Genomic DNA, 23,831 nt, shown 5'->3' on the forward strand with positions numbered 1-23,831 from the left:
TTTAGCACCGCGTAGCCACTCGAGATGCCGAAGCGCACTCCCGGTAAGTGCGCTTAAACGCGTGCTTGACAGGGCTGGTGCACTCGCTATGTTTTGGTAGGCACTTTTGTTTGCTGTACGTGTACAGTAAAGCCTCGATAGTTCGGAGAATTTCTGCGGTCCCGTAATATCGAGTGCAAATTTGACCAGATAGTTCGAAGTGGCGGCCCGCACCATCCTGAAGATTTGGGGTGCCACGCGGGAATCCACGATTTCACCAAAGCGGGGAGCCGCAAGGCGGCGCCGCAGAGCCCAGTCTCTAACGGCGGCGCTGGCACCGAGGCTACTAGTACACTGTACCGAGGCACCATACAGTCTCTGGCATGGCTTGCGGACCGCCGAAACGCACGCTCGCGCTTGTCCCGCGACCGGTTGACGGCGCCCCGCAACCTTTTCTTTGTCGAGGTTAGGCCACCGGCGTCTCTGATAGAACCGTCGCGTGTCAGTAGACAACCGTGCGGCGTTTGGACGAGCGCCCCGCGCCGGCGTCCATTCACGGCTGATGCAAATAGATTCCGCTTAGGAAAATTCGTTTGCTTGGTTCGTTCGCGCTGGCGGTCTCTTCCTCGGACCAGCGATCGATAATCTCCGAGGCGTGCGTCTCGCCGGAATCCGAAACTACAGGATTGTTTGCAGTCGGGCTGCACGCGATTATGGAAGACAGAATGGGGCGCCGTTTTTTCGTTTTTGATTTCCATTGGCTTCGTCCTTGTGATCGCACCGTTTATTGCGCCGAGATGCGCGCGCGTCGCGATTCCATCCCGCGGGAAACTACAAAACAAAGCGCGACGGCCGGAGGAGAGGGACGAAGGGGGCAGGGGGAGGGGCGTACAGCAGGGGCTACCGGTCGAGGGGTAGATTTTTACGCGGCAGTATGTGCGCTAAGTTTTTCCCATGCAGGTAGCGCGTTCTCGAGAAAAAAACGTTTGCCTGGGTCACAATTGTTTTGCTATGCTCGGTTAATTCGAGTATTTTTCGCCGTCTCAGTGAATTGGAATTGACGAGGTGTTGGTGTAGGCTTATCTGTTGCGAACTCGCTATCGACGGAGGTACACTCTGGGAAGCAGGCAGTGCTTCGCATTTAATCCGACGTCAAGGCAGAGGAGGGCGCATTGACGAACTCTGGGTAGGCGGTGGCCCTCAGCACGGCGGCCAGCAGCGGTGCCACGCGCAGCGACATCAGTTTGGCAATGCAGCAGCGCACGGCCTGGCTGGTGAGCTCGGCGATGAACTTCTGGTGCACCATGCTTGCGCCCATCTTGGAGAAGGTCAGGCCCGTGAACTCCTTCGCATCGAACACCTTCAGCTCGGCCGCGCCATCCGTCGGTCCTGTGGGGGAGTAAGCACCATCACCTCGAAACGAACCAATTATATTTTTAATACACTCATCTTCAAAAGTAGGAAGAAACAGGCTTACAGAGCGCGCTCTGTACATATGTCCTGTGTGTGTTTTCGTTTCTCCCCGTCTTCTCTGCGCAATAACGTACAGTACTTCTGAAGAAGTGAACCAACTCGTCCAAACAAAAGTACTAATCGGTCATCTTTATGAAATATTGTTGGATGCCAGTCGTGATGCGCTGTCGCGACCAAAATATTATTGGGCGCGTGTTTTCAAAAAAAAAAAAAAGTTTATTGCGCCTCTGCCTTTTGACCCATTCGCGCAGTATTGCTACCAGTGGATGGAACATGCACTTGGCACATTTCAGACGATTGGATCACGTGACTTCGCCGGAAAAAAAAATCCGCGCACTCGCATCCCCGTAAACTTTTGACCGCGACAGTACGCATGTAAATATCGTTTATAGTGAATCAGATGACATTTAATTATCGTAGTGAATACAGTTGGGCCTCGTTACAGCAAACTGAAAGGGGCCCCGCGTTCTTTTCGTGATAGCCGCTGATTCGTTACAGATGTAGGTGCCCTTGCCCGCGACTCTCGGATGCGAACAGGGATCACCGTATAGACTTTCTTTGGCAGTGCAGTAGGGAAGGACCTTTGTCTGGGGGAAGTTGGAGAGATGATAGGCCACGGCATGGAGGTCCGTCTCCCCTTTCCTGCCTGTGTGTGAAGCGGGAGCTTTCAACATGTGCACCGAGAGTCCCCGGCATAGCCGAATATAGGAACACAAACCAAATGCTCAGTCGCGCACCCTCGTATTCCGCGGCCGGCAATGGGCTTCAGCGCCTAGAAAACGGATCTCAGAGAAACGATGTCGCAGGTGACGGGAATTCAGATTATGCATTTCGCTTCCTTTTCGAATTGCTGCGGCTGATACGGGCTGCAGTGAAAAAAGATGCTCAGGATTAGCTTGGTTAAGCCAAGAATGCGTTGCATATTGCGCGGTCTTTTTGCGCGAGGTATTGCTTGGCGGCACTCGATTTTCTCAGCAGCTTTTCCTCCGTGACGTATGGATGGATGGATGGATAGGAGCGTCCCCTTTGAAACGGGGCGGTGGCAACCGCCACCATTTTTCTTTCCTTTTTTGTTTATTTTTCTTTTCTTTTTTTTTTCTTGTTTACTGTATTTGCAATTCTCACCAAGAATCGCTATCATCTTTACCTACGGTTTTTCCTCCGGCTGTCGTGACGTCACGTCACGTGGTTTGGTGGCTGCCCGGCCGCGCCCGAGGGCTGAACTGAGTGATTGCAATATGCTACGCATAAAAGTGCAAGCGGCACGGGTAGCTGTTTCGGTTGGCTTCCCCGCACGAAGGTACATGAGAGAAGAGATTCATTTTAAAGGAGTTCTCGCATACTTCAAACTCGAGGAGAGTAGGCTTTTCTCTGCTTCCTTTCTCACCGCAGGCGGCGGCATTAGTGAGCTGCCAATGGTTGCAGCCAACACGCGGAGCTACGTCAGAGTCACTCGCTGTCTGACATTTCTTCGCGCCCGATGCAACTGGTTTGGTCATTATGCCCGCCTTTTGATCGCCGATGCAGTGGTTGCCAGCTATTATCTGACTTGTGGTGCCCTCTGGGGTGGATTCTAGAGGTGGAACGTTGTCAATAAAAGGACTCTGAAATTTGTTCCCGAGCGGGTGTGGTCGCCCTCTTGCCCTCGGCGGCATTGCCACTTACGAATACCCACGCGACATATTGTCATAAGTGATAGCAATCTGAGAAACTGCAGTCTCCGACCGTCTCAACGACCGTCCACGGCATGAAAACGACCCCGGAAGCAAGCGCCCAATCGATTCAATGGTTAAGAATCTTGGGGATGATCATCCAAGCGGATGGGAACATCGCATCACTCTAGGAAACCTCAGATCCCCCGTATATGAGGTATCACTCAATCAGAAGAATATCGAATTAAAAAAAATTGCCGACGATTACGTTACTTCCTAATGCGAAATTTAAACGCACCTCATCAGCTGTTTCAGCTTTTCGATAGACTGAGGCAAAGAATTCGAGCAAGACATGTATGTACAATTACAGACAACTTGTTATTTTTCACACATATTCCTGCCTCAAGAAGCACTCCACTAACAGTTCTTGTCATGAAGGCAACTTGGTGGCCCGAGAAATAGATATATGCTCGACTTGCTGCCCCAATGCCTGGTTCTCAAAAACGAGGTCTGCGCAAGTGTTTCGCGAGGTTGTCACAGCTGTGGGAGCCGTTACGAGCGAGAGGAACGGGACGTTCTCCCGCATAAGTGGTAAGAAATTCCCGTCTGTCTTAACGAGGGGGTACCCAAAAGAAACCGGACTAAATTTTTTGGTCGGCAAAGCTTCTGTGGTACCGCGTTTTGCCACTAGGAGCGCATAGAACGAACATCCCAGAGTCAGTAAGCCGAGTGCCGTCGTTGAAGGAGGTCAGACTAGTTTAGGCAGAGTTTTAGAGTGACGACTGTTTTGTGTGAATGTCGTTTTTGCAATGGCTGATTTTCGTGAACAGCGTGCGCCGGTGAAAATCTGATTTTTGCTCGAAAAAAGTTGGATGGAAACTCTTGAAATATTATGAAAGACGTACAAGGACGATGCTATGGGGACAACTCAAGTGTTCTTGAATCGAATCCTGAATCAAAGCAACAATCATGCCAATGGAAAACTTCAAATTCACCTCGCCTCAAGAAAGCTCGTCGGGTGAAACCAAACCTCAAAGCAATGCTGATTTGTTTTTTCGACGTGAGAGGAGTCGTCCATTGAGAATTTGTTCCGCAGGGTCAGACAGTTAGCCAGGCTTTCTACTTGGATGTTTTGAAAAGATTGAGCAACAGTGTGCGGTGGAAGCGGCCAGATTTGTGGCGGTCGGGTGACTGGTTTTTCCATCATGGCAATGCCCCTGCTCACACAGCCCTGTCTCTACGGCAATTTTGGACCAAAAATGGCATGACCCCTATTCCTCAACCCTCATACTCTCCCGACCTTGCCCCGTGCTACTTTCTTTGTTTCCTAGAATGAAAAAATAGGTGAATGGAAAGCGTTTCGCTGATGTTGCTGAGGTGAAGAAGAAAACGACGGAGGCACTGTCAAGCATCACAAAAGATGAATTTAAACAATGTTTTGAAATATGGAATGAAAGATTCGACAAGCGTATAATTGCAAGTGGGGAATACTTTGAAGGAGATTGAAGGTCTGTTCTTAAAATGTGAACAAATAAGTTCAAACAAAAATAAGTCCGCTTTCTTTTGGGCACCCCCTCGTATATCTACATTAAAGTCCCCACCCACCCTGCCACCCTGGCAGGTGGCAGCGTTTCTGGCACAACGTTGTCAATGACAAAGCATGAGCGCACATCTGTCACTACCGCCACGCAGCTTAAAGCACGATTGAGACGTCCGCTGTTCCAAGAGGGCAATTATGCGCCTTCCCTCTGTTTCAGACAAGCCTCTTCCCTCCGTTTCCGTATTTTATTTTATTAGGATGCAATTGTCGCTGCCTAGAGATTCCTCTGTATTGTGCCATTCGTAATTTTTAGCGTTCCGGACTTGCGATAGGTATGGGCACATGTCTCGGGAGACGCTATTTCCTATTCTAGTCGGGTACAGCGGGTCCGTGAGGGTGGTTAGTGCTGCGTCGGCTATGGCTGCGGCTAACTTCCTGCCTTTTACGTTCTCTTTTTGATATCCCCATTGGTAGCTGTACGCGTAGCCCTACCACCACTAAAGGCGATGCGCTCGCTATTCGCTTCGCTATGTGAAAGATTTCGTCGAACGTGGGTTTGCGTTTTTGCGGTCTGCTACAGATGTTCAGAACGAACACACCTTTGCAGGGCCGTTTGTTCAGTAGGAGCTGGATAAAGATGTACTCGATTTCTTTTCTCAAATTCAAATCTATCATTACAGCCGTGCACTCTTTATCCACGAGGATGCAGGTGGACGGACTCGTTTGGTGGGTGCTGTACGATCTGAGTTTGGCTTCTGTACCTACGTCTTGTAAAGCTATTTATCTCAACGTTCTGTCTGAGGTCTCAATGTATTGTTGAAGCGTTTTTCTTTTTTTCTTAAGCCCCCTGCATTCCACTGTATGATTTTTAATTTCTCTTTGTCGCATTTCGCCATATTGAGTAAGTGTTATGGATGGCGTTTTGCAGGCGTCCCCTCCTTGGGTGTCCTTCTGTACTATGCGTTTAGGGATCTTTTTGTTGGAAATTTTAATCATTTTTGGTCTGGGCCCTTCGGCCATTTCCAGCAATTTCCTGTCAATTTTGATTTCGTAGGACTGGAGCTTGCAGAGAAGTGGTTCTACCGAAGCTTGAATAGTCTTTTTTTACCGCCTCCTGAATCTATTTTTTGAATCTTTGCTTTAATTTCCGCAAATTTCTCTTCTATTTCCCGCTAGATCTTTTGTTCGAGATTTAGCTGTATCTGGGTGGTACGTGCTTCGATCTTTTGTTCTAGGTTCTGCTCGATTAGAGCTAACGGCGCTTCAAATTTCTGCTCCAGTCTCGCTTCTAGTTCCATGGTTTTTCTCTCGAACAATTTCTCTGGCCTCTTGTTCGGTTAGAAAACCTAAGTTGTTGGCGTTCGCCCTGTTTTGCGCTCCAGCGGAGGAAAGGCTCCAATCTTCCTCTTCGATCTTCTTCTCCGAAGGAGAGGGTTAGGTGGTCATCGCACTGGCTGGTCATCGCGTTCAGTGCCTCCTGTAGCTTTTCTAATTCCAGGCCTTGTGGGAAAAAAGGAGACATGCAGATTCAGGCACACGCTGAATCTGCCTGTCCGTCCCATCGCGTGGTCACTCTCCCTGGAATTCACACAAAGCTCCACACACGAACAGACCTGAACTGTGGCATGAAATTAGAATCAGAAACAGAAGCCTTTCCTCTATGTTCCCTCTTTCAGTAGAGGCGCTTCTTGGCGATGGTGACACGCATCTGATACGCGAGAATATCGAAGAAACCCTGTTGTGGTTCAGCCGTGCCCTTTTGACAGGACCGCATTAGGGACAAGCTCTGCAAGCAGCCGTTCGGACGAGAGTGCTTCGGGAAGAGTACGCTGCTTTGTTCGACTTGAAATTCTCTCAGCAGCGACCTTCGGCGCTGCGAGCTTTTGGTCTTGCGGGAGACAGTGGAAGACGACACAGTCGCGGCCAAAGTTGGTCGTCCATCCGAACGCAGAGCAGTATCTCGTGTTGAACCTGGTGTTCAAAACAGGGCTGGAACGCTTTGTACGTTTACAACACAACAACGTTCGTAGTATCCTGGCAACCTGAAACTTACGCCCAACCACCAGAGCGGATTTCAAATACACCTACCAGACTTGCACAAACAAACCGAAACCTCCCGTCCAAGGACGGGAGGCTGTTCTACGCAGCTCATAGGTGGGCTGCGCCTTGAAGGTCGCCGCGGCCCAATTGTGTCCGGTCATCTAGAGCGGCCCGAGGGCCCGTCGCCATCCTGTTCAACACCCCTCCCCCTTCATCCATCCTCACCTAATAAAGTTATCCCCGGCTTCTCAACGGGACGTCACGTGGACCGACATAAACGAGGTTTCCCTCTCCGCTGCGCTCCTCCCCTGCACTCGCTCGGGACGCGGGAGATTTGAACACCGCGCTTGCAATTGGTGATTGCACCAGTTTTTTAGCCAGAATCGAAAAAAAAAAATGAGTGCGCAGAGGTGATCAACAACGAGTCTAGTTGAGACCCGTTAGCACATTTTAAAACCGCCTCTGCCTTCACGAAATAAGCGCGCAGATCACGTGGCAGCCCCCGAGGGCACTCAGCGAGGCGTGATCCACGGCATAGAACCGGGGACATCATCCGCCGAGCTCAAAGCCAACTTAAGGGTGCGGACCCAGGGAGTCAAGATCCACAGCGCCCGAATGCTTGGAAAGTCAAGCTCAGCCGTCATCACGTTCGACGGACCCACCACCCCAAGACAAGTACTATACTACGGAGGGGAGATGTGGTGCTACCCATACCGCCCAACGCGGCAGATTTGCTATATCTGCTGCCAACAAGGACATAGATCGGACGTCTGCCCCAAACCGGAGAGCAAGGCCTGCAGGCTCTGCGGGACGCAGAACCCAACAGAAGGACATTCGTGCACAACCAAGTGCCTGGTCTGCGGAGGCGATCACGCAGCCGGCACGAGAGAGTGCAAGCACCGGCTCAAGACGGCCGAAGAGCTGCGAGGAGGACCCCCACGAGGAGGGCCCTCACAGCGATAAAGCCGGAGCCGGAACCGAAAGGGAGGACGTAGACCAAGGTGGTTCAGCTCGGAGCGGACCGGGAGCCAGGGCCAGGACGAGGCGAGCCAGTCCAGGAGCCAGTCGCAGAGCCAGGGCCGGGGGCAGAGCTGGACCAGAGACGAGTCCTACCCACCCCTGGTAAAGCAAAGCGGAGGCCCGGGACAACAAAAACAACAACAGAAGAAGAGTGGAGTGAAGGTGAGCTGGGGAGCAGGCCCTCCCAAATCACTTTTTCCGCACTCGGGTCAGCAAAATCAGACAAATAATGACAAGAAACTAGCTGAGGAGAACAGGGCACTAAAACAAGAGCTCGAACTTTGTCGCGAGGAAACGCGGCAACTTAAAAAAAGAATAGATGATCTCATAAGGGAGATGCAGCTCCAGAGGCAGGGTTCGCCTCCGCGGATAATGAGTCCGCCTCCGCGAACGCCGGGCCCGCCCTTGGAGCAGCATACACAACAACCACAGAGCTTAGAAAGCAAATTAAAGAGCTTTATGAGTATGATGCAAAATCAAATGACGCAACTGCAAACGCAGATGCAAAACCAAATGACACACATACAGCAGAAAGTAGCGCTGCAAGATCAGAACTTCCGAACATACGTCAAAAGCCAAAACACACAAAAAACCACAAATGACGCCAGAGACAGGCTTTTTAATGAAAGAAGATTCGGAGCAGAAAACGAAAGTGGAAAAAGTAGTGACGCGATATGGCAGGACACAACCAACTAGACATATGGCAGTGGAACTGCAGGGGATACCGGCGCAAGCAGGGACTCCTCCAGCAGTTCATTAACACTAGACACGCAACACCAGACATGATCATGTTACAGGAGACTAACATAACACCCACCCTGAGGGGCTATACATGCCAGGAAAGCGGACGCACCGCCACCCTCATCAGCAACAAGCTGGTCACCATAGCACACAAGGAGATTGAGGGCACACAGATAGAACATGTAATAACAGAGATTATACCCAAAAAGAAACACAAGGCCAAAAGCACTTTCATAGTTAACCTTTACAGCCCCCCCCAGACAAAGGGATGGCGATTTTAGCAAGCTTTTTTCGGAGGCGAATAAGCTAGCCAAGACGAACACCTTAATAATCGCGGGTGACTTTAACGCAAGGAGCTCGAGCTGGGGATACCAAAAAACTGAGAAAAAGGGGCAGCAGATATGCGTAGCGGCGGAAAACATAGACTGCGACCTCCTAACGGATGAAAACCAACCAACTAGGCGAGGTAACAGTGGGAGTCCAGATACTTGCCCTGACCTCACCTTTATTAAGGGAGCAAAGCAGGCCGAGTGGGAAAATCTGCTGGAAGACCTTGGCAGTGACCACTACATTCTAAGAACGACAATCGAAGCAGACAACGTAAAGAAGAAGATCGGAACGGCCCACCTTACCAACTGGGACGCCTTCCGCAAGCACAGCGAACGGCTAAAAGGGGAAATCACTTCCATAGAGGAGTGGAGCCAACAGCTGAAACAAATACAAGAACTCTATACAAAGGAAATAGATAGAACAGAACAAGCACCGGAGGTGGACAGGCGGCTACTCGGGCTATGGGAGGCAAGACGCGGGCTCACCAAACGCTGGAAAAAACAAAAGCTAAACAGAAAACTCAAAAAGAAGATTGCGGAAATCACGATGAAGGCAGAGGAGTATGCGACGCAACTGGCCAGGCAGGGATGGCAGCAGTTCAGCAGCTCACTGAACGGCACGCTCAGCACGGCCAAGACGTGGCGCATACTCAAGGCCCTCATGGACCCAACCAAGACAAAAGCAGAAAGTGGCAAGGCAATTCAGAAATTGGCCTACCAGTACGAAGGATCGGACGAAGAACTGCTAGAAGCAGTCCGCATCAAATGCTACGGCAAGGACAACCCCCAGGGCTACAACGGGGAGTACCAAGGAGCAGAAAATCCCGCAATGGACAGGCCGATCACAAGAAAGGAAGTCCAGGCGGCGATAAGCGCGACAACAAGAAATACAGCAGCCGGCGCAGACAAGATCAAGAACGCCTTGATCCGCAACCTCAGCGACGAGGCGATCGACCAGCTCACGGCGCACCTCAACATGCTGTGGGCAGAGGGAGTGGTGCCGAAGGAATGGAAGCACGCTGTCGTGGTTATGATACCCAAACCCGGCAAGAAGCTTCAGATTGAGAACCTGAGACCCATTTCCCTCACGTCGTGCCTTGGCAAATTGTACGAAAGAATCGTCACCAGGCGAATTCAACAATACCTGGAGGACGAAGAACAGTACCCGCACAGCATGTTCGGCTTCCGGGTGAACCTGTCGACTCAAGACGTCCTGCTGCAGATCAAGGAAGAGGTCATAGACACGGCACCTAGAACTGGCGAAAACATTATCATGGCCCTGGACATCAAAGGGGCCTTCGACAATGTTAGCCACGAGGCCATTATGGAAGGCCTAAACAACGCCAACTGCGGAAGAAGAACCCACGACTACGTAAGATCCTTCCTGTCAGAACGCACAGCGACTGTGGGATTGGGAGACCTGCGAAGCGACACCTTTACCACCCCACGTAAGGGCACGCCGCAAGGATCCGTAATCTCGCCAGTGCTTCTCAACCTTGCAATGATCGGACTGGCCAGAAGACTCAGCAAGATCGATGGCATCCAGTACGCGATGTACGCCGACGACATTACGGTCTGGGTGAATCGAGGCTCGCTAGGACAAAAGGAAGAGAGACTGCAAGAAGCAGCAACGTGTGTAGAAGAGTACGTGAGGGAAAGGGGCCTAGTATGCTCCACGGAAAAGTCGGAACTTCTTAGGGTAGGGTCCAACCCTACCAAGGAGGAACTGACAGTAAAGTTAGAAGGCCAAAATATACCAGAAAGGGATATGATACGCATCCTGGGCATGTGGATCCAAGGAAGCAGGAGATGTACCTACACAATTAGCCTACTCAAGAAGTCAACAGAACAAATAAGCCGCATGATAAAGAGGGTATCACAGAACAGAAGCGGGATGAAAGAAAGCGACACGATCAAGCTCGTCAGAAGCCTGATAGTCAGCAGAGTCACGTACTCGCTGCCATACCACCGCATGACCAAGAAAGACAAAGAACAGACGGAGGCGCTGCTAAGAATGGCGTACAAGACGGCACTCCACCTGCCAAGAAACACATCAAATGAAAAGCTGCTACAAATGGGCCTAAACAACACATTCGAAGAACTAACGGAAGCCCAGCTAAGTGCGCAAATAGCCAGGCTCCAGCAGACAGCCACCGGCCGCAAGCTCCTAAAGAGATTAGGGCACAATGTAGAAGGGATCGTAGATAGAACAGCTAGCATTCCAGACGAGGTCCGCCAGACACTGGACATCAGCCCTCTGCCGAGAAACATGGATCCCAACCTCCATGCCGCTAGAAGGCAGGCCAGGGCAGACTATGTGAAGCGGAACCTAGCCACAATGGAAAACACAGTATACACAGACGCGGCCCTCTATCCATGGGACCACAGGACCAGAAAGTTGCGAGTCGCGGCAGCAGTGGTAGATTACATGGGGGAACCAATTAGCAGCGCGACATTAAGAAACTGTACGGTAACGGAGGGGGAGGAAGCTGCCGTAGCTCTAGCGGCGGCCGAAGGTTACCGTAGAAACAAGTCTTTGATAATCCTGACAGACTCCAAAGCAGCATGCAGGAACTACATACAGGGCAAAATAAGCAAGGAAGCGCTGAAGATCCTCCTCGAAGCAAAGCTTCCAAATAAGACCTTAAGACACAGGATTTTCTGGATACCGGCACACACCGGGATAGAGGGTAACTCGAGGGTAGACAGCCTAGTTCGCGAGATCACGAGCCGAGCAGGGCAGTCGGAAACCCTGGAGGACCCCATGACGGTGGAACCAACGTATGCAGAAATATTAAACTATCACAGAGGGCGGAGATTCAAATACCCACCACCGCACACATCATTAACACAGCACGAGACGGTCTGCTGGCGGAGACTGCAGGCAGGGACTTTCCACAATTTATACATACTACATAAGATGTTCCCTACACAATACAGGGACACATGTCCGTGGTGCGGAGCAACCCCCACGCTATATCACATCACATGGGAATGCGAACGTAACAGAACATTTCACAAGCTAAATGACCCGAATGCGGAACAATGGGAGGGCCTGCTGACCAGCAGCGAGCTCACGGCCCAAAGGGCACTGGTGCAGCACGCCTGCGAAGCAGCAAGACTCAGCGGTGCCCTGGAATAGGGGCGCCGACCTTGTGAAGAGGCCGAAGACATGAAGACATCGGCCCACCGCTAAAACCTGATTTTTGGAGCATTAAATGTTTTTCACTCACTCATGAAAGGGTGCCGCGGCGTGGCGGCGGATACGTAGAGCCATGCCGCCAGATGCGTGGGTTACATCCCGCCGCAGAGCGCGGCGACTGCGTTCACAAAGTGAGTTGGCGGGCCTTCTCACACGTAGGCAGCCTTTTTTAATTATTTGCTTTCACATGAAGCTCCTAGCGACATCATGTCTGATTGCCGACTCGTTCAATCTGACCTCCCACAGTGATGCGACTTTATTTCTTCTGGTTTACCCAAGGAGAGGGAATATGGCCACTGCGTGCTATCTTATATCAGCACCTGTGCGAATTACGAAAGTGGTTGCGCGCTTCGATTCTGCGATATGCTTCTACTCGAATAAAAAGCTGAAAGTCTCCGCCCGCGGTGTCGTTTTCGTCTCTTTATGTCTCCTGTCCTGTCTTACTTGCGCAGTTCTATACCCTTTATTGAGATTGTCGCGTGGCACATGCGTCACGGCGCTTCGCGATTCTATTGACGTCGCTTTGCATCCTCCCGCAGGCGTGGGAAATGGCCCAAACTTGCTGAGCCTCAGCGGCGAGGGCAGCTACAAATCTCTAATTGCGAGCGGGCGGCTGTCGGTAATAGTTGAAAAGTTAACTATTAGAGTACAGTTAACTACTTTACCGGTATAGATGATTCACCTGCTTTTTGACGTCCGCAAAAACCTTCTTTAATTAGTGGCCGGCTTCCCAGAAACACCCGGTGACGCACAGAATACTCACTGCCAATGACGAGGTCTATGCGGACCATCTCCACTTTGCCGCAGACCTGGCCGTTCACTTGCTTCTCGCCGTCCCTGAAGCTGTAGCAGGTGTCGAACTCGCAGTCGCGCACCAGCAGCGTGGCAGCGAGGTCGAAGCCCTGGCGCTCCTCGGGTTTCAGCCAGGGCCTGCCGTCGTGGCAGATGCGGCTCAGACCGCGGATCACCATGCCGCAGACGGAGCCGCCGTACCGCAGGCTGCAGGCCGCGTCGCACGTGCTCAGCGGATCGCTGGGCTCGACGTCCTCGCGCAGTTGCGGGTCCTCGCTGAGTCGGCGCATGACGTCATCCACGTACTGGCGCGCCGCGAGGATGTTCCCTGCCGTCGAGAAGTCGGCTTTTGTGGTGCATCGCGTCGTGGTTTAATGCCAACTACCGTATCTTCCAGTGGTACACCTCGTCAGTTCTCCCCATTGGCGAGACTTTAGAACGACTGGCAAGCTGCATGTGGGCTCGACCCTGCGCCAGTTCCAGTTCACACTCCCAGTAGTGCTTTTAGTAAGAGACGGAAGCAGAAATGCAGACGTAAAACCTAGAGTGCAACACAGAGTGTAGAGTGCAACACAACTTTCACAAAGCGTGTAGCCATAGAATAGCGCGCCAGCTAGACTTTCGACTTGAAAGTCATCACCGTGAACGAAGTTGTCCCAATCACAAACAGCGTTCATCATATGGTCGCTCTAGACCAATTCTCACTGAGCTCGCGCGGCCTGTTGTATGTTTTGAATGAACAATTAAGCAATGTTTTTGCATAGATAACTATTTTCTAGAGATATTTTTCAGTAATTATTGCGCAAACACAATCTGCGGTGGTGGGTGTATACATTATTGACCCGGCTCAGGATTTATAGTACTTTATTTCTTACTGACGTCTTTGTCGGGAGCGTGTCACAATCCGGTGCTTTCAGCTTTGTTCGTGCGAAGCGCTTGGCTGGCTAGCTTTCACTGGCAGGGCAGTGTTATGCTATTTGATGTCGACTATAGATACGAACCACAAGATTCACATTAACGCGAATTTTCTTGGATAATTCGGCTTTAAACTTGAATGAAGTAAAAGTTTTATTGCACAAAATTAAACGAGGGTAGGAGGGCTGTTATGAGGACATTTACTCGTCTGAGGGTAGAGCTAAACATACCAACAGAATCTGTAACATCGGCTTGCTTGTTTCTTGGCTGTTTGTCGATGACGCAGTGGTTTCAGATGAGGTCATGCAAAGGCGGCTGGTGAACATCTACGGTTTACCTGGCATTCTTATTCTTATATGGAATGCACCCAAGAGGTAATCTATTCCATATACCGCTGGCCTGCGGCAAACGGTACTTGGGCCACACAGGGAGGTGCCTTAATGAGATGCGAAGGGAGCACGGCGAAGACTTAGAAGGGATGGGAAGGAGCAGCATAATCGAACACATTCGAGAATACCTAGATGCAAGGGCGTCCGCAGAATTTTTTGCAGGGGGGGGCCCCGTTGGTGCCCCGGGGGGGGGGGGGGGGGGGGGGTATGTTCGTAGCAAAAAGGCGCCATTTGCGGAGTAAATTTATTTATTTATATATAAATAAAAATTATACAAAATGCACACATGAAAGAAAAATTACAAACAGCAAATTAAAGCGCGGCTAGGAGAGGTACATTGGAGTTTATCAACGAAGAAACAACTAAAATTAATAAAAAATGCAAAAAGATGCTATATCACTTCGTGGAGAAGAGTGCTCAGTCTTCCTGCATACGGGTTCTCGACTCACCCGGATTGATGACCAGCACACAGCACAATATGTTCGCAAACACGCAACTACAGTCACTCAGTCAGTCTTCCTTGAACAGCAACTGTAGGCGCCTGGATTTTTCTGGGCGAATTGCGTAATTACACGTGTGATAAATTCACTTCTGTGCTTCATTACACGCTCTCGGTGCACACTCATCATACACATTGATTGGAAAAACTGTTGAACGCGTACGTTGAAAACAAAAGATGACTATATATACAACGAAAACTTATTTACAAGATAAATGCACGCTCGCAGCTTCATACACCTCGCTCCATCTTGCTTGCGCATCCGCACAGTCGAGCAACCCCACACACACTGCTCGCCGCTCGTCGTTTTCTCGTCCGCTGTCTTGGTTGTTCTCAGCTTCGCTGACAACCGGCCACTAAAAACACCCAAGCACAAACACAGAGGCGCGCACACGTGCGAGGGCTTACTTGCCGCAGTATCCCCGAATGCGCACTTTGGGGGTGAAAGGAACGCCGCGCAACTTCCGAGGGGAAGGGACACTCGCCACTCCGGTCGGAAAATTTGTTTTTGTGTTTTTATGGGGTTCAGAGCCCCAAAACGACTCAGGCTATGAGGGATGGAGTAGTACAGAGTTCCGGGTAATGTCGACCACCTGGGTCTCTTTACCATGCACTGACACGCACAGTACATGGGCGCTGTTGTGATTTGAGGCCCAGCCAGAGGTGACAGGCGAGCCAGGCAGGCGCCATCGGGCTGCGTTGACCAAAGGCGCTGGTTTTCACAGAAGACGCAAAGAACGCTGGTGTGGGGGCGCCTCGGGAGACTACGTCGCCGTGAACAAAAGCAGCTAATCCCCTTTGCCGGAGATTCTGAAAGCGGCGCTTCTACCGAACTGCGCTACACGTGGATCGGAGGAGACAGCGAGCGGCGGCGGCGCCAACTCATCGCCCGCTTGCCCCTGAGCAGCCCGACAAAGCGGGGGTGGACACGGCTGATTTGTCCTTCCCTCCTTAAGAATTCATCGGTGACCGGCGTAACGACATAGGCGAAAACAAGATGCCCCGTGCACTGTCTGCCTCCGTGTCGCTATCTCTCTAGAGATCAAAGAAACAGACACCCATCTCAAGGCGGCTCGAAACACATGCTCGCCGGTGCTGCTGTATGTCTGGAACAGGTCGCCCTTCAGTAGAGCTAACGATGGCGTGGTTTGAAAACGGCGGAACGACGCACGCCCGGACGCGGCATTTCGCAGATGTGACCATGCGGGGCTGCTTTTACCCTTTTGACTGAGCGCACCACCGCCGCTGGTGTGCGGCCATCACTCACGGTTCGAGTGAGTGATTTTCCAGGGGGGTGCAACCGCCCCCCCCCCCCCTTGCCCCCCCCCCCTCCGGACGCCCATGCCTAGATGTAGTCTAGCGCTTGAAAATACCACAGTTCTGGGTGTATTGGAAGCCCAACCTGAAGGGAAAATAACTGAAGCCCTCGAAATTGAAAAGTCTGGTAGCAGGCTGGCGGAGTGACGCGCTGTTCGCCCTGTGCGAGTGGCTACGGGCGGCGATACACTTTCTAACTTTGCGCCCGCCTAGACGCGGACGACCGTCGCCCCTTTTTGAGGCCGCAAGAACACTGTAACGCAAGTGATGTATAGCCTCCGAGACTGCCGACGGGAGAGACGGTCTTAGTCGATTGTATCGCCAAGAGGTGGCGCGCCATTCCAAAGCCCAGGAAACACCGTTAACGCTGCACCTGGGCCGCGCCTTCAAAACAAGGTGTGCAGGCATAAAAGGTACATTCGCTTTTGCTACGTCTATGCCCACCAAGTCATGGAGCACCAGTTGCATGAAAAGAATTTGATGTTATATATGTAAATACAATGACTGAGCAGAAACTTTGCGAAACGGGAAATAGCTGGGGCGACAGACATAAAGTACTGAAACGTCCACAAATTTTGAAAGGGTCCATTCATACCGCCAAAGTGGAGCCATGTATGAAGTCAATGCTAAAGGTGCCAGAGGCCAAACGAGGGCTCTCCCACATTTCATATTTGCCAAATGGCAGATTGCTCTGTACATCGCGAAAGCCCTCTTTGTGAACGAATAATTTCCTATCTCTGCCAAGCGGTGATGCTGCCGGGTTTCTCAGCTCCAATCTTTAAAATAACCGGAATGGCTTAGCCCATGAAACGAAGTGAAGACTGTTGAGAGTCGCTTGGCCTGGTCTGCAGCAGCCTTTCGTTCTCCACACCAATTATTAAAGACTAATTAGATCACTTTTTTAATATCGGCTAAAAAAACAAAGTGTCATTTCAAAAGTTGTCGATCGTTTGAAAAACAGCAGGCGGAAATGTTTGCACCAAGGTAACATTTCGGTGGCTTTATTTACCGCCTTAAAAGACCATGTAACTAGCTGCTGCGCATATCCCGTGCCCAGTGGACACGCAAAGCCCCCTCAGGGTGAGCGCTCCTAAGAAAAGCGCAGTGTGTTCTCTGAGACACGTCTCGGATGCTGAAGCAGCATCGCCGTCACGTGTAAGTTTTTTAAATTTCTTTTAAAGTTAGTAAAAAAAGCTACTTCCCGTAAATGGTACCGCAGTGCAATCATTTCGGTCGGGTGTTTTTCAAGGCTATCACAACTTCGGGACTGGCACTTTATCCTGCCACCGGGTGATTCCACGAGAGATCAAACTGCCCAAATACTTCAAATTTTTAATAAGTCAATTATTTTATATATTGCGCACACAGTATTCAGTAGGCCAATAGTGATTTTTTTGGTGTGTGTAAAAATTCGAATACTTGATGAGAAAAAAAATTGTAAGCAACGTCGTGGCAGAGGCAGCGTTTTCACGCGCAGCTCGATTTCGAAAATTTGCGATGACGTAAGATTCAAGATATGAAAGCCATGGTGGATATATCTTGCGTCCTAAAAGTACAGGTGAGAAAAAATATGTCACGCTTATTTTCGCCATTGTGAAGAAGTTGTCGCTCGCTAGCAAAAAAGTAGATAATCACACAAGTCTCAAATGAAGCTGTTTTCAAGAATTTTCTTCTCCGCAATTATAGATCACATCTCCTTCGAATTTGCGCAATAGAAGGAGCTAAACTACCGACGTTCATTGCAATATAATAGAGGGAAGTACAAGAAGCATTGCCCTAAATCTGGCATTTTTGAATATAGTAGAGTTTTTCAAATAAAAAAAAACCACCCCCAATTTTGCTCAAAACTCCTGAAGTAAGTCTCTAGAAGGAGGCGAAAGAATACCACACAACATGTTGCATTATTTTGTTTCCATCAGTGCTATCCAAGCTCAAACAAGCAGCTTCTTGAGCATCGGCAGGAGTGCCTAAATGAAGGGGCGGCCGCAGCAAACATGCCCTCCGCAGCTCTAAATCCTCCCCAAATCCAAGACAGACACTTTTCTCATCAAGAAAGAGCATACCTAATAACTTTTTTGCAGAAAAATACAGCGTCCTTTCAAAGCCAATGCGTTTTTAAAACATCACTATATGTGCTTGCCAGAGACGGTTTACAAATCCCCACTCTATACTATCGGCTCTTAGTCTTTTATTAATGAGGGACGACCTCATTTACTCATTTTAGAGTCTCTGCGATAGGCAAACACCTGAAGAAAATTGTGGATAAGTTAGGGGAATGCGTACTCCAGCATAGCTATAACCAATCCACCATGTAACAAGCATTACCAATCAAAATAAATGAACAGCGGCTAAAAAAGAAACCAAAATGCATTTGTAAATCAAACCCGAGTTAAAAAAAGGAAAGCCAGGGTATACCTGGAGTGCAACGACAACGCGAGGGCCTGGAGGCACGCACGGCTTCATAGATGCACTGTGCAGTAAGAAAATTACCCTCAAAACTTTTCTTTACATGCATTCGTATGGATCGCAGTCCCAACTATTACCGGCACTACGTGATACTAGCGGCACCACTGAATCCTGTTGATTCACAGCTCGGTATTTGTCCGTAAAAAAAAAAAAGTATTCGCATTTTTACACACACACAAAAAAAAATTCACTATTGGCCTACTGAATAATGTGTGCACAGTGTATAAAATTATCAAGACTATTAAAAATTTGACGTCCCGCCAGTTTCGCAAGTGGACAACGAAACGCCAAAGCAACCTCCGCTATCCTGAACATGATTGAAGAATGCAGCGCGAAAAGACAAGGACGAAGGAAGAAGTGGACAGGACTGGCGCTATCCTGAAAGCGGCCATCACCAAAGGTGGCAATGTGTGCCACCGGCCTCCGAAACAGGCTCACTTATCTTCTATTCAATGAAGTTTTTCGTCCACCTCTTACATTTCTGCCGTCCGGTAAAGTGTTGTAATCAGCGTGCTCTTGGGTCGTGCTGGGAAGCGAACCAAAAGGAGTGCTGGCGAAGAAATTTCTGCCACGCGCGCTCAGCGACCCGTATCAGCTTCAGCACCCAGCAAATAGAGCTAAATATTCGAGTATATCTCTCAATGTCCTCTACGATATTATTCCTACAGGACTCGTTTTCTAGGCGCTGAATACAGCGCTGGCCGAAAAAAAATGAGCGCGAGTTTGCAACACACATATTCGGTTGGTGTGCGCATATTCAGCCACGTGGTGTGTGTTGAAGGCTTCCTCAATACACATCGGCGGCAAAGGTATACAGGGTGTAAGATAAACCTGCTTGCTTGCGACAGGTTAGAATGAAGTCACGGCTGTAATGAAGAAATCTCAGAGCCCTTTTGACTTCGTTATAAAGAAGTTCAACTGCAGTCATTTTTTATTAATTATTTACGTTATCTTCTTCCATGTGGGCTGCAGGCCTTCACAGAACCCACTAACCCGCTACCCCCACAGTGAAATCCCTCTCCGAGCACTGCAACGGCACCTAGAGGCTTTTGCAGAACACCCTGTTCCGCTTTCCTACACATTGATACCCCTTACACTATGGCTGCGCTGCTCATCCCCAGACAGGAATTAGGTACGGCGCTGGGTACTCGGGACGCATGGTAGCAGCCTGTGTATCCATTGCACGCGTCTGCCGAGCGCTCCGTCTTCCAGCGAGAGTGACAAGCCGCTACGGGCTTTGAATTTTCGGCAGGTGCCCAGCGCCAGGGCTTTCCCTGTGGTGCACCTAACCTCTATGTCATAAGCGGGTCATGGCGTAACGATGGGCATTTCTTTTTCTTAAGGCAGAAAGAGTGGCGCAAATTCACTTCGAGGAAAGCAGGATACATAGAGCTATAGGCAGCAAGGGAACCCCACAGGGGTCTGTCCTGTCCCCGCTTCTATTCAACATGGCCGTGATCGGGCTTCCAAGCAAACAAGAGCTGACTGAGGGACTCAATCACTGCATGCATGCAGATGGCATTACCAGGACGATTGCCAAATGAATCGATGGTCAAATAGAGGGAACCCTACAAACGGTCACAGAAGAAATTGAAAAGTGCGTAAATGACAGGGGACTTCGATGCTCCCCGCAAAAATCGCAAATGCTTTTCTATCAACCCAGAAGTAAATCGCGGTCGGAACCCCCGCTGATATCTCTGAACGCTCAGGAACTTGATATGCCGAAGGTGGACAGGATTGGAGTCTTAGGGCTTTAATTACATTCAAAACAACGGTTTCAATGGGGATACATTAAACAAATTGGATATATACGCGCAACAGACTTTGCGGCTCATCCGCAGAATACCAAATAGGCGTATGACATGCATGAAAGAAACTAATATAATCTAATTGGTTCAAGAATTCGTAATAAGCAGGATCGCTTACGTAGCTCCCTTCTTTAATCTCAAGGCGGCGGAGAAGACCAAACTCTGAGAGACCTTCTGCAGAAGTGTCAAGCAGGCTCTAGGTTTACCCACTGGGACCCCCACCGTAAAACTACTAAAACTAGGCCTCCACAACACCCTGAATGAAATTGTAGAAGCCGTACAAATCTCGCAGCACGAAAGGCGGTCGGAAACGTCACAGGCAGGAAGTTCCCAGCGCGCCTATAAACTATACGAGAGTCAGCTAGGCCACAAAATGGACATGATTAAGAGCGTGCGTGATAGGCATCCCACAACTACCCAAAAACATGCATTCCGTCCACCGCAAGTATCGCGGAGAGGAACGGGCTAAAGCCCCCAGCAGGCGTTTCAAAAATTATCCGATAGAAGGCGTGGCCTACGTGGACGCAGCCCACTGCGGGAAGGGGAGAATGGTGATAGCGGTAGCTATCGTCTAAACACATCTCCGTGTCGTCGCCTCGACCACGTCGGGCAGTGCCGAAATTGCGGAAGAAGCCGCCATCGCGCTCGCAATAGCGGGTACGTGGGGCGTCAACGATAGTCAATGACTCCAAGTGCAGTGATGAACTTTGCCAGGGGGAGGGTCTCCCCCTGATGAACGGAATCTTGCGGACCGCAACGGACGACCGAAAAATTCAGTCTGGACACACGCATCCCTGGCTGGAAATGAAGCAGCTCACGAACTGGCTCGAGGTCTCACTTTCTGAGCCAGTGGGCATACCGAGGGCTTCACAGACAGGGATCGTCTCGTTTGTTAGAGAGAGATCACACATTACAGACTCAATAGACCTAAGTGTTAAGTCGCCGCGACGCTATGCTTCCGGCGAGACGCTATGCGAGACGCTAGGCGAGACGCTAGGCGAGAAGGAAGACGTTAGGAAGACGTTTATTGGCAACCGGCCAGCGTTTTTAAACGGTAGCTGAAGGAAAGCGAGAGAGGGGGGGGGGGGGGGGGGGGTGCAAGCACTGTCATGTGCACGTGCCGAGCCGACGCACGATGATCTGGCGTGATAACGATAAGTACCTCCGGCTGATAGATAAATCACTGACAAAGAGTCAGACCACCTCTTGGCGCCGTCTCCAAACCTTTTAGCCCGAGGTTCTTAAACCGGACTCAGGTGGCCTCGGATCGGGGATTCACGAAGGAGCTCATGCACTCATTCAGCGAGCTGACGCAGGCCTACAGAGCCTCACGCCAGCTCTACCCGCCGCCCCACTCCTCCCTAGATAACAAACAAGCAACGCTCTGGCGGAGACTACAGACACACTCTCTCCCCTCGCCCCTTACCCTAGCCCACTATCATCCCTCCTTCCCCAATCCGGCATGCGCCCTATGCCCAGAACCCTTCGCCTCTTCCCTCCACATCCTTTCCCTCTGCCGGCGGACCCTCCCCCGCGGGACCTAGAGAACCTCAAGACCTGGGAGGACTGGGAGACCCTGCTGCGCTCGGAGGACCCGGCCGTGCAGACCATCGCCACCGGCCGGGTTGCCAGTGTTATGGACCTTAGGAACATAAACACTTGAGTGCAGTGGGGTCGTGCGGGGACCCTGGGGCGTGCCCCGAATTCCTGTTGTAATAAAGTTTTCCCTCTCTCTCTCCAAAATCATACATTCCCGAACCCGGTTATGCGTAGCCTTTATGATCCGGGACAATATTGAAATGACTGCAAGCTATGTAACGACAAAGCGGATCTTAATTATGTTTTTTGGAAATTTGGAAATGCTCTCTTGGGGGTGTAGGCCTTGTCAGGAGGCACGCTTGGTCTACCTCCTTTAGCCTCACCTCGAGGGCATATTGTACATAATATGGTCAAATGAACATACTACTACTATACTACTACTGCCCCCCCTCCCCCTCTTGTGGAGATAAAAAAAAGTCCCTTGAGCAACGAGAGGCTCTCCTACTCAGTTCCATTCCGCAGACTCAAAGGTCGTCCAACTGGCCGAAGACGCTGCCAGGAGCCAAGACCTACTGGCCGTCGTTTAGGCGAGGGGCCTAAAGCCCCTCAAACTGTTTGAAATAGAAGCTTTACAATAAAAAAAAAACATCATAGAAGCGTTTTCGAATGGCTGCTGTCTTTCGTGATTCACATGGAAGAGAACGGCGAAGGCTTCTCGGTGCAGTGCTATGAGCCATTGCTGAAAAGGACCTTCGTCCGCAAGGTAGGTTCGCGACTGACCAGCGAATGGAAACCGGCTAATTGCGATAGTACAAAAATACGGCGAACGAGGCTTTAGGACTATACAAACTAAACTTATGTGACTGGCTCCTTTGGCGGTATTTTTCTCACTATTTGCAGCACAAGAGCGAGAAAGTTTTCCAGCGGTCGTTAAGGGAGCTGCCATCAGCACATAACATATCGCCGGAAGTGGATCCAACGGACTCGTGCGTCGCGGCCGCTCAAAGTTGCCACTCTCTGATGCCACACAGAGGGCCGGATATTGGTGCATTTTGATGGAGCAGAATTGAAAAGGCTTTGCTGAGACCTGCTGCACAGTCTATCACTGAGGGCACACTCATAGCCTATGTGTTCTTTGGGACGCGACGGTTTTGTCCTTGAACGAGGACGGTTTATAGGGCTTCGGAAGCCAAATTTTTCAGATTGCCGCAACAAAAATATATTAGTAACAATATGAAGATAACCTCACACGCCGCTGATACGTTTGTCAATCTCAAAGCCTCGTCAGGTAGTTCATCCGAGCTGCGTTCCTCAGTAATACATTTAGCCCTCGGGGAAAAAACGAGCGCATGTGCACAGCGCGAGACTAACGCACAGCAGTGAATATCGGGAGCGATAAGCATAAAACTGTGGCCACACTCACGCGTATTTTTAGCCATCGTGAGGAACGCTCCACTTCTCTTCAGCTTCTTTGTCTACGCAGATCATGCGTTCGAGGCCAACTAATCTTAATAAAAAAAAAAAAAACTCCAGGGGTGCGCTTAAGCCTGCTTAGGTGCAGTAATGCGAAAGCATTTCTCTCACTGCTGCCGATTACGTTGCTGCGTGTTCGTTTCTTTATGCCTTGGTGTTTAAGTCATGTTTTCGCTCTAACTTCGGTTCTACCACATCCGAAGACGTGGGCCCCGTTGTTAGAGCGCCTAGTAAGCGCACTAAAGTAATACTTTATTAAGGCGAAAGACTTTAATGACTCATTCTCCCGTCCGTCCAGCGTTGCATCCAGCGCAACCTATAAAACGATGATGATGATGATGATGATGTCCTCGGGATGAAACGTATCACAGGTGTCCACCGATATATGTTGTTGTTGTTGTTGTCCTCTAGATAATGGCGCGTACCCACTGCGGGGGATTGGCCAAGACACAGGCGGCAACTGATAGGTGTACAAAATGTTAAACAAGAAAATAATGGTTATGAAAAATAAAATAAACATGATAATAATAGCAATTAGGAAATGCACTTCCTTTCCTCAAATACAATTTTCATTTTCTTCATTCCGGCACCTCTTTCTTTTTCTTCTTTCACTCCTCTAAGGTGCGGTTCGGGTGTCCACCGAGATGAAAGAATTAC

The 23,831-nt window shown here is 50.1% G+C and overlaps 1 protein-coding gene across 2 annotated transcripts; it reads right to left on the reverse strand.

The window, feature by feature from the left end:
* Nucleotides 1-1,107: 1,107 nt before the first annotated feature.
* Nucleotides 1,108-23,220, reverse strand: LOC149371695 (uncharacterized). Of its 2 annotated transcripts, none has more exons than XM_089565943.1 (3): nucleotides 23,125-23,220; nucleotides 12,740-13,096; nucleotides 1,108-1,368 (listed from the first exon to the last, which is right to left on the reverse strand). In XM_089565943.1, exons 1-3 carry the CDS (start codon nucleotides 23,138-23,140, stop codon nucleotides 1,121-1,123), a joined length of 621 nt encoding a protein of 206 aa, XP_089422069.1. In that variant the 5' UTR covers nucleotides 23,141-23,220; the 3' UTR covers nucleotides 1,108-1,120. The 2 variants fall into 2 exon arrangements, with proteins under 2 accessions (XP_089422069.1, XP_089422070.1); XM_089565944.1 differs by having other exon boundaries at nucleotides 12,740-13,236; nucleotides 23,125-23,172.
* Between the last annotated feature and the right edge of the window lie 611 nt (nucleotides 23,221-23,831).

The sequence above is a fragment of the Amblyomma mixtum genome, chromosome 1 (assembly GCF_055824585.1).
Source record: "Amblyomma mixtum isolate Tamu chromosome 1, ASM5582458v1, whole genome shotgun sequence".
NCBI lineage: Eukaryota > Metazoa > Arthropoda > Arachnida > Ixodida > Ixodidae > Amblyomma > Amblyomma mixtum.

Bases quoted from the DNA above. Each gene is read 5' to 3' on its own strand.
- LOC149371695 (XM_089565943.1), bottom strand. The intron at 1,369-12,739 runs GTGAGTATTCTG...ACTCCCCCACAG, and splicing joins CATAGACCTCGTCATTGGCA to GACCGACGGATGGCGCGGCC.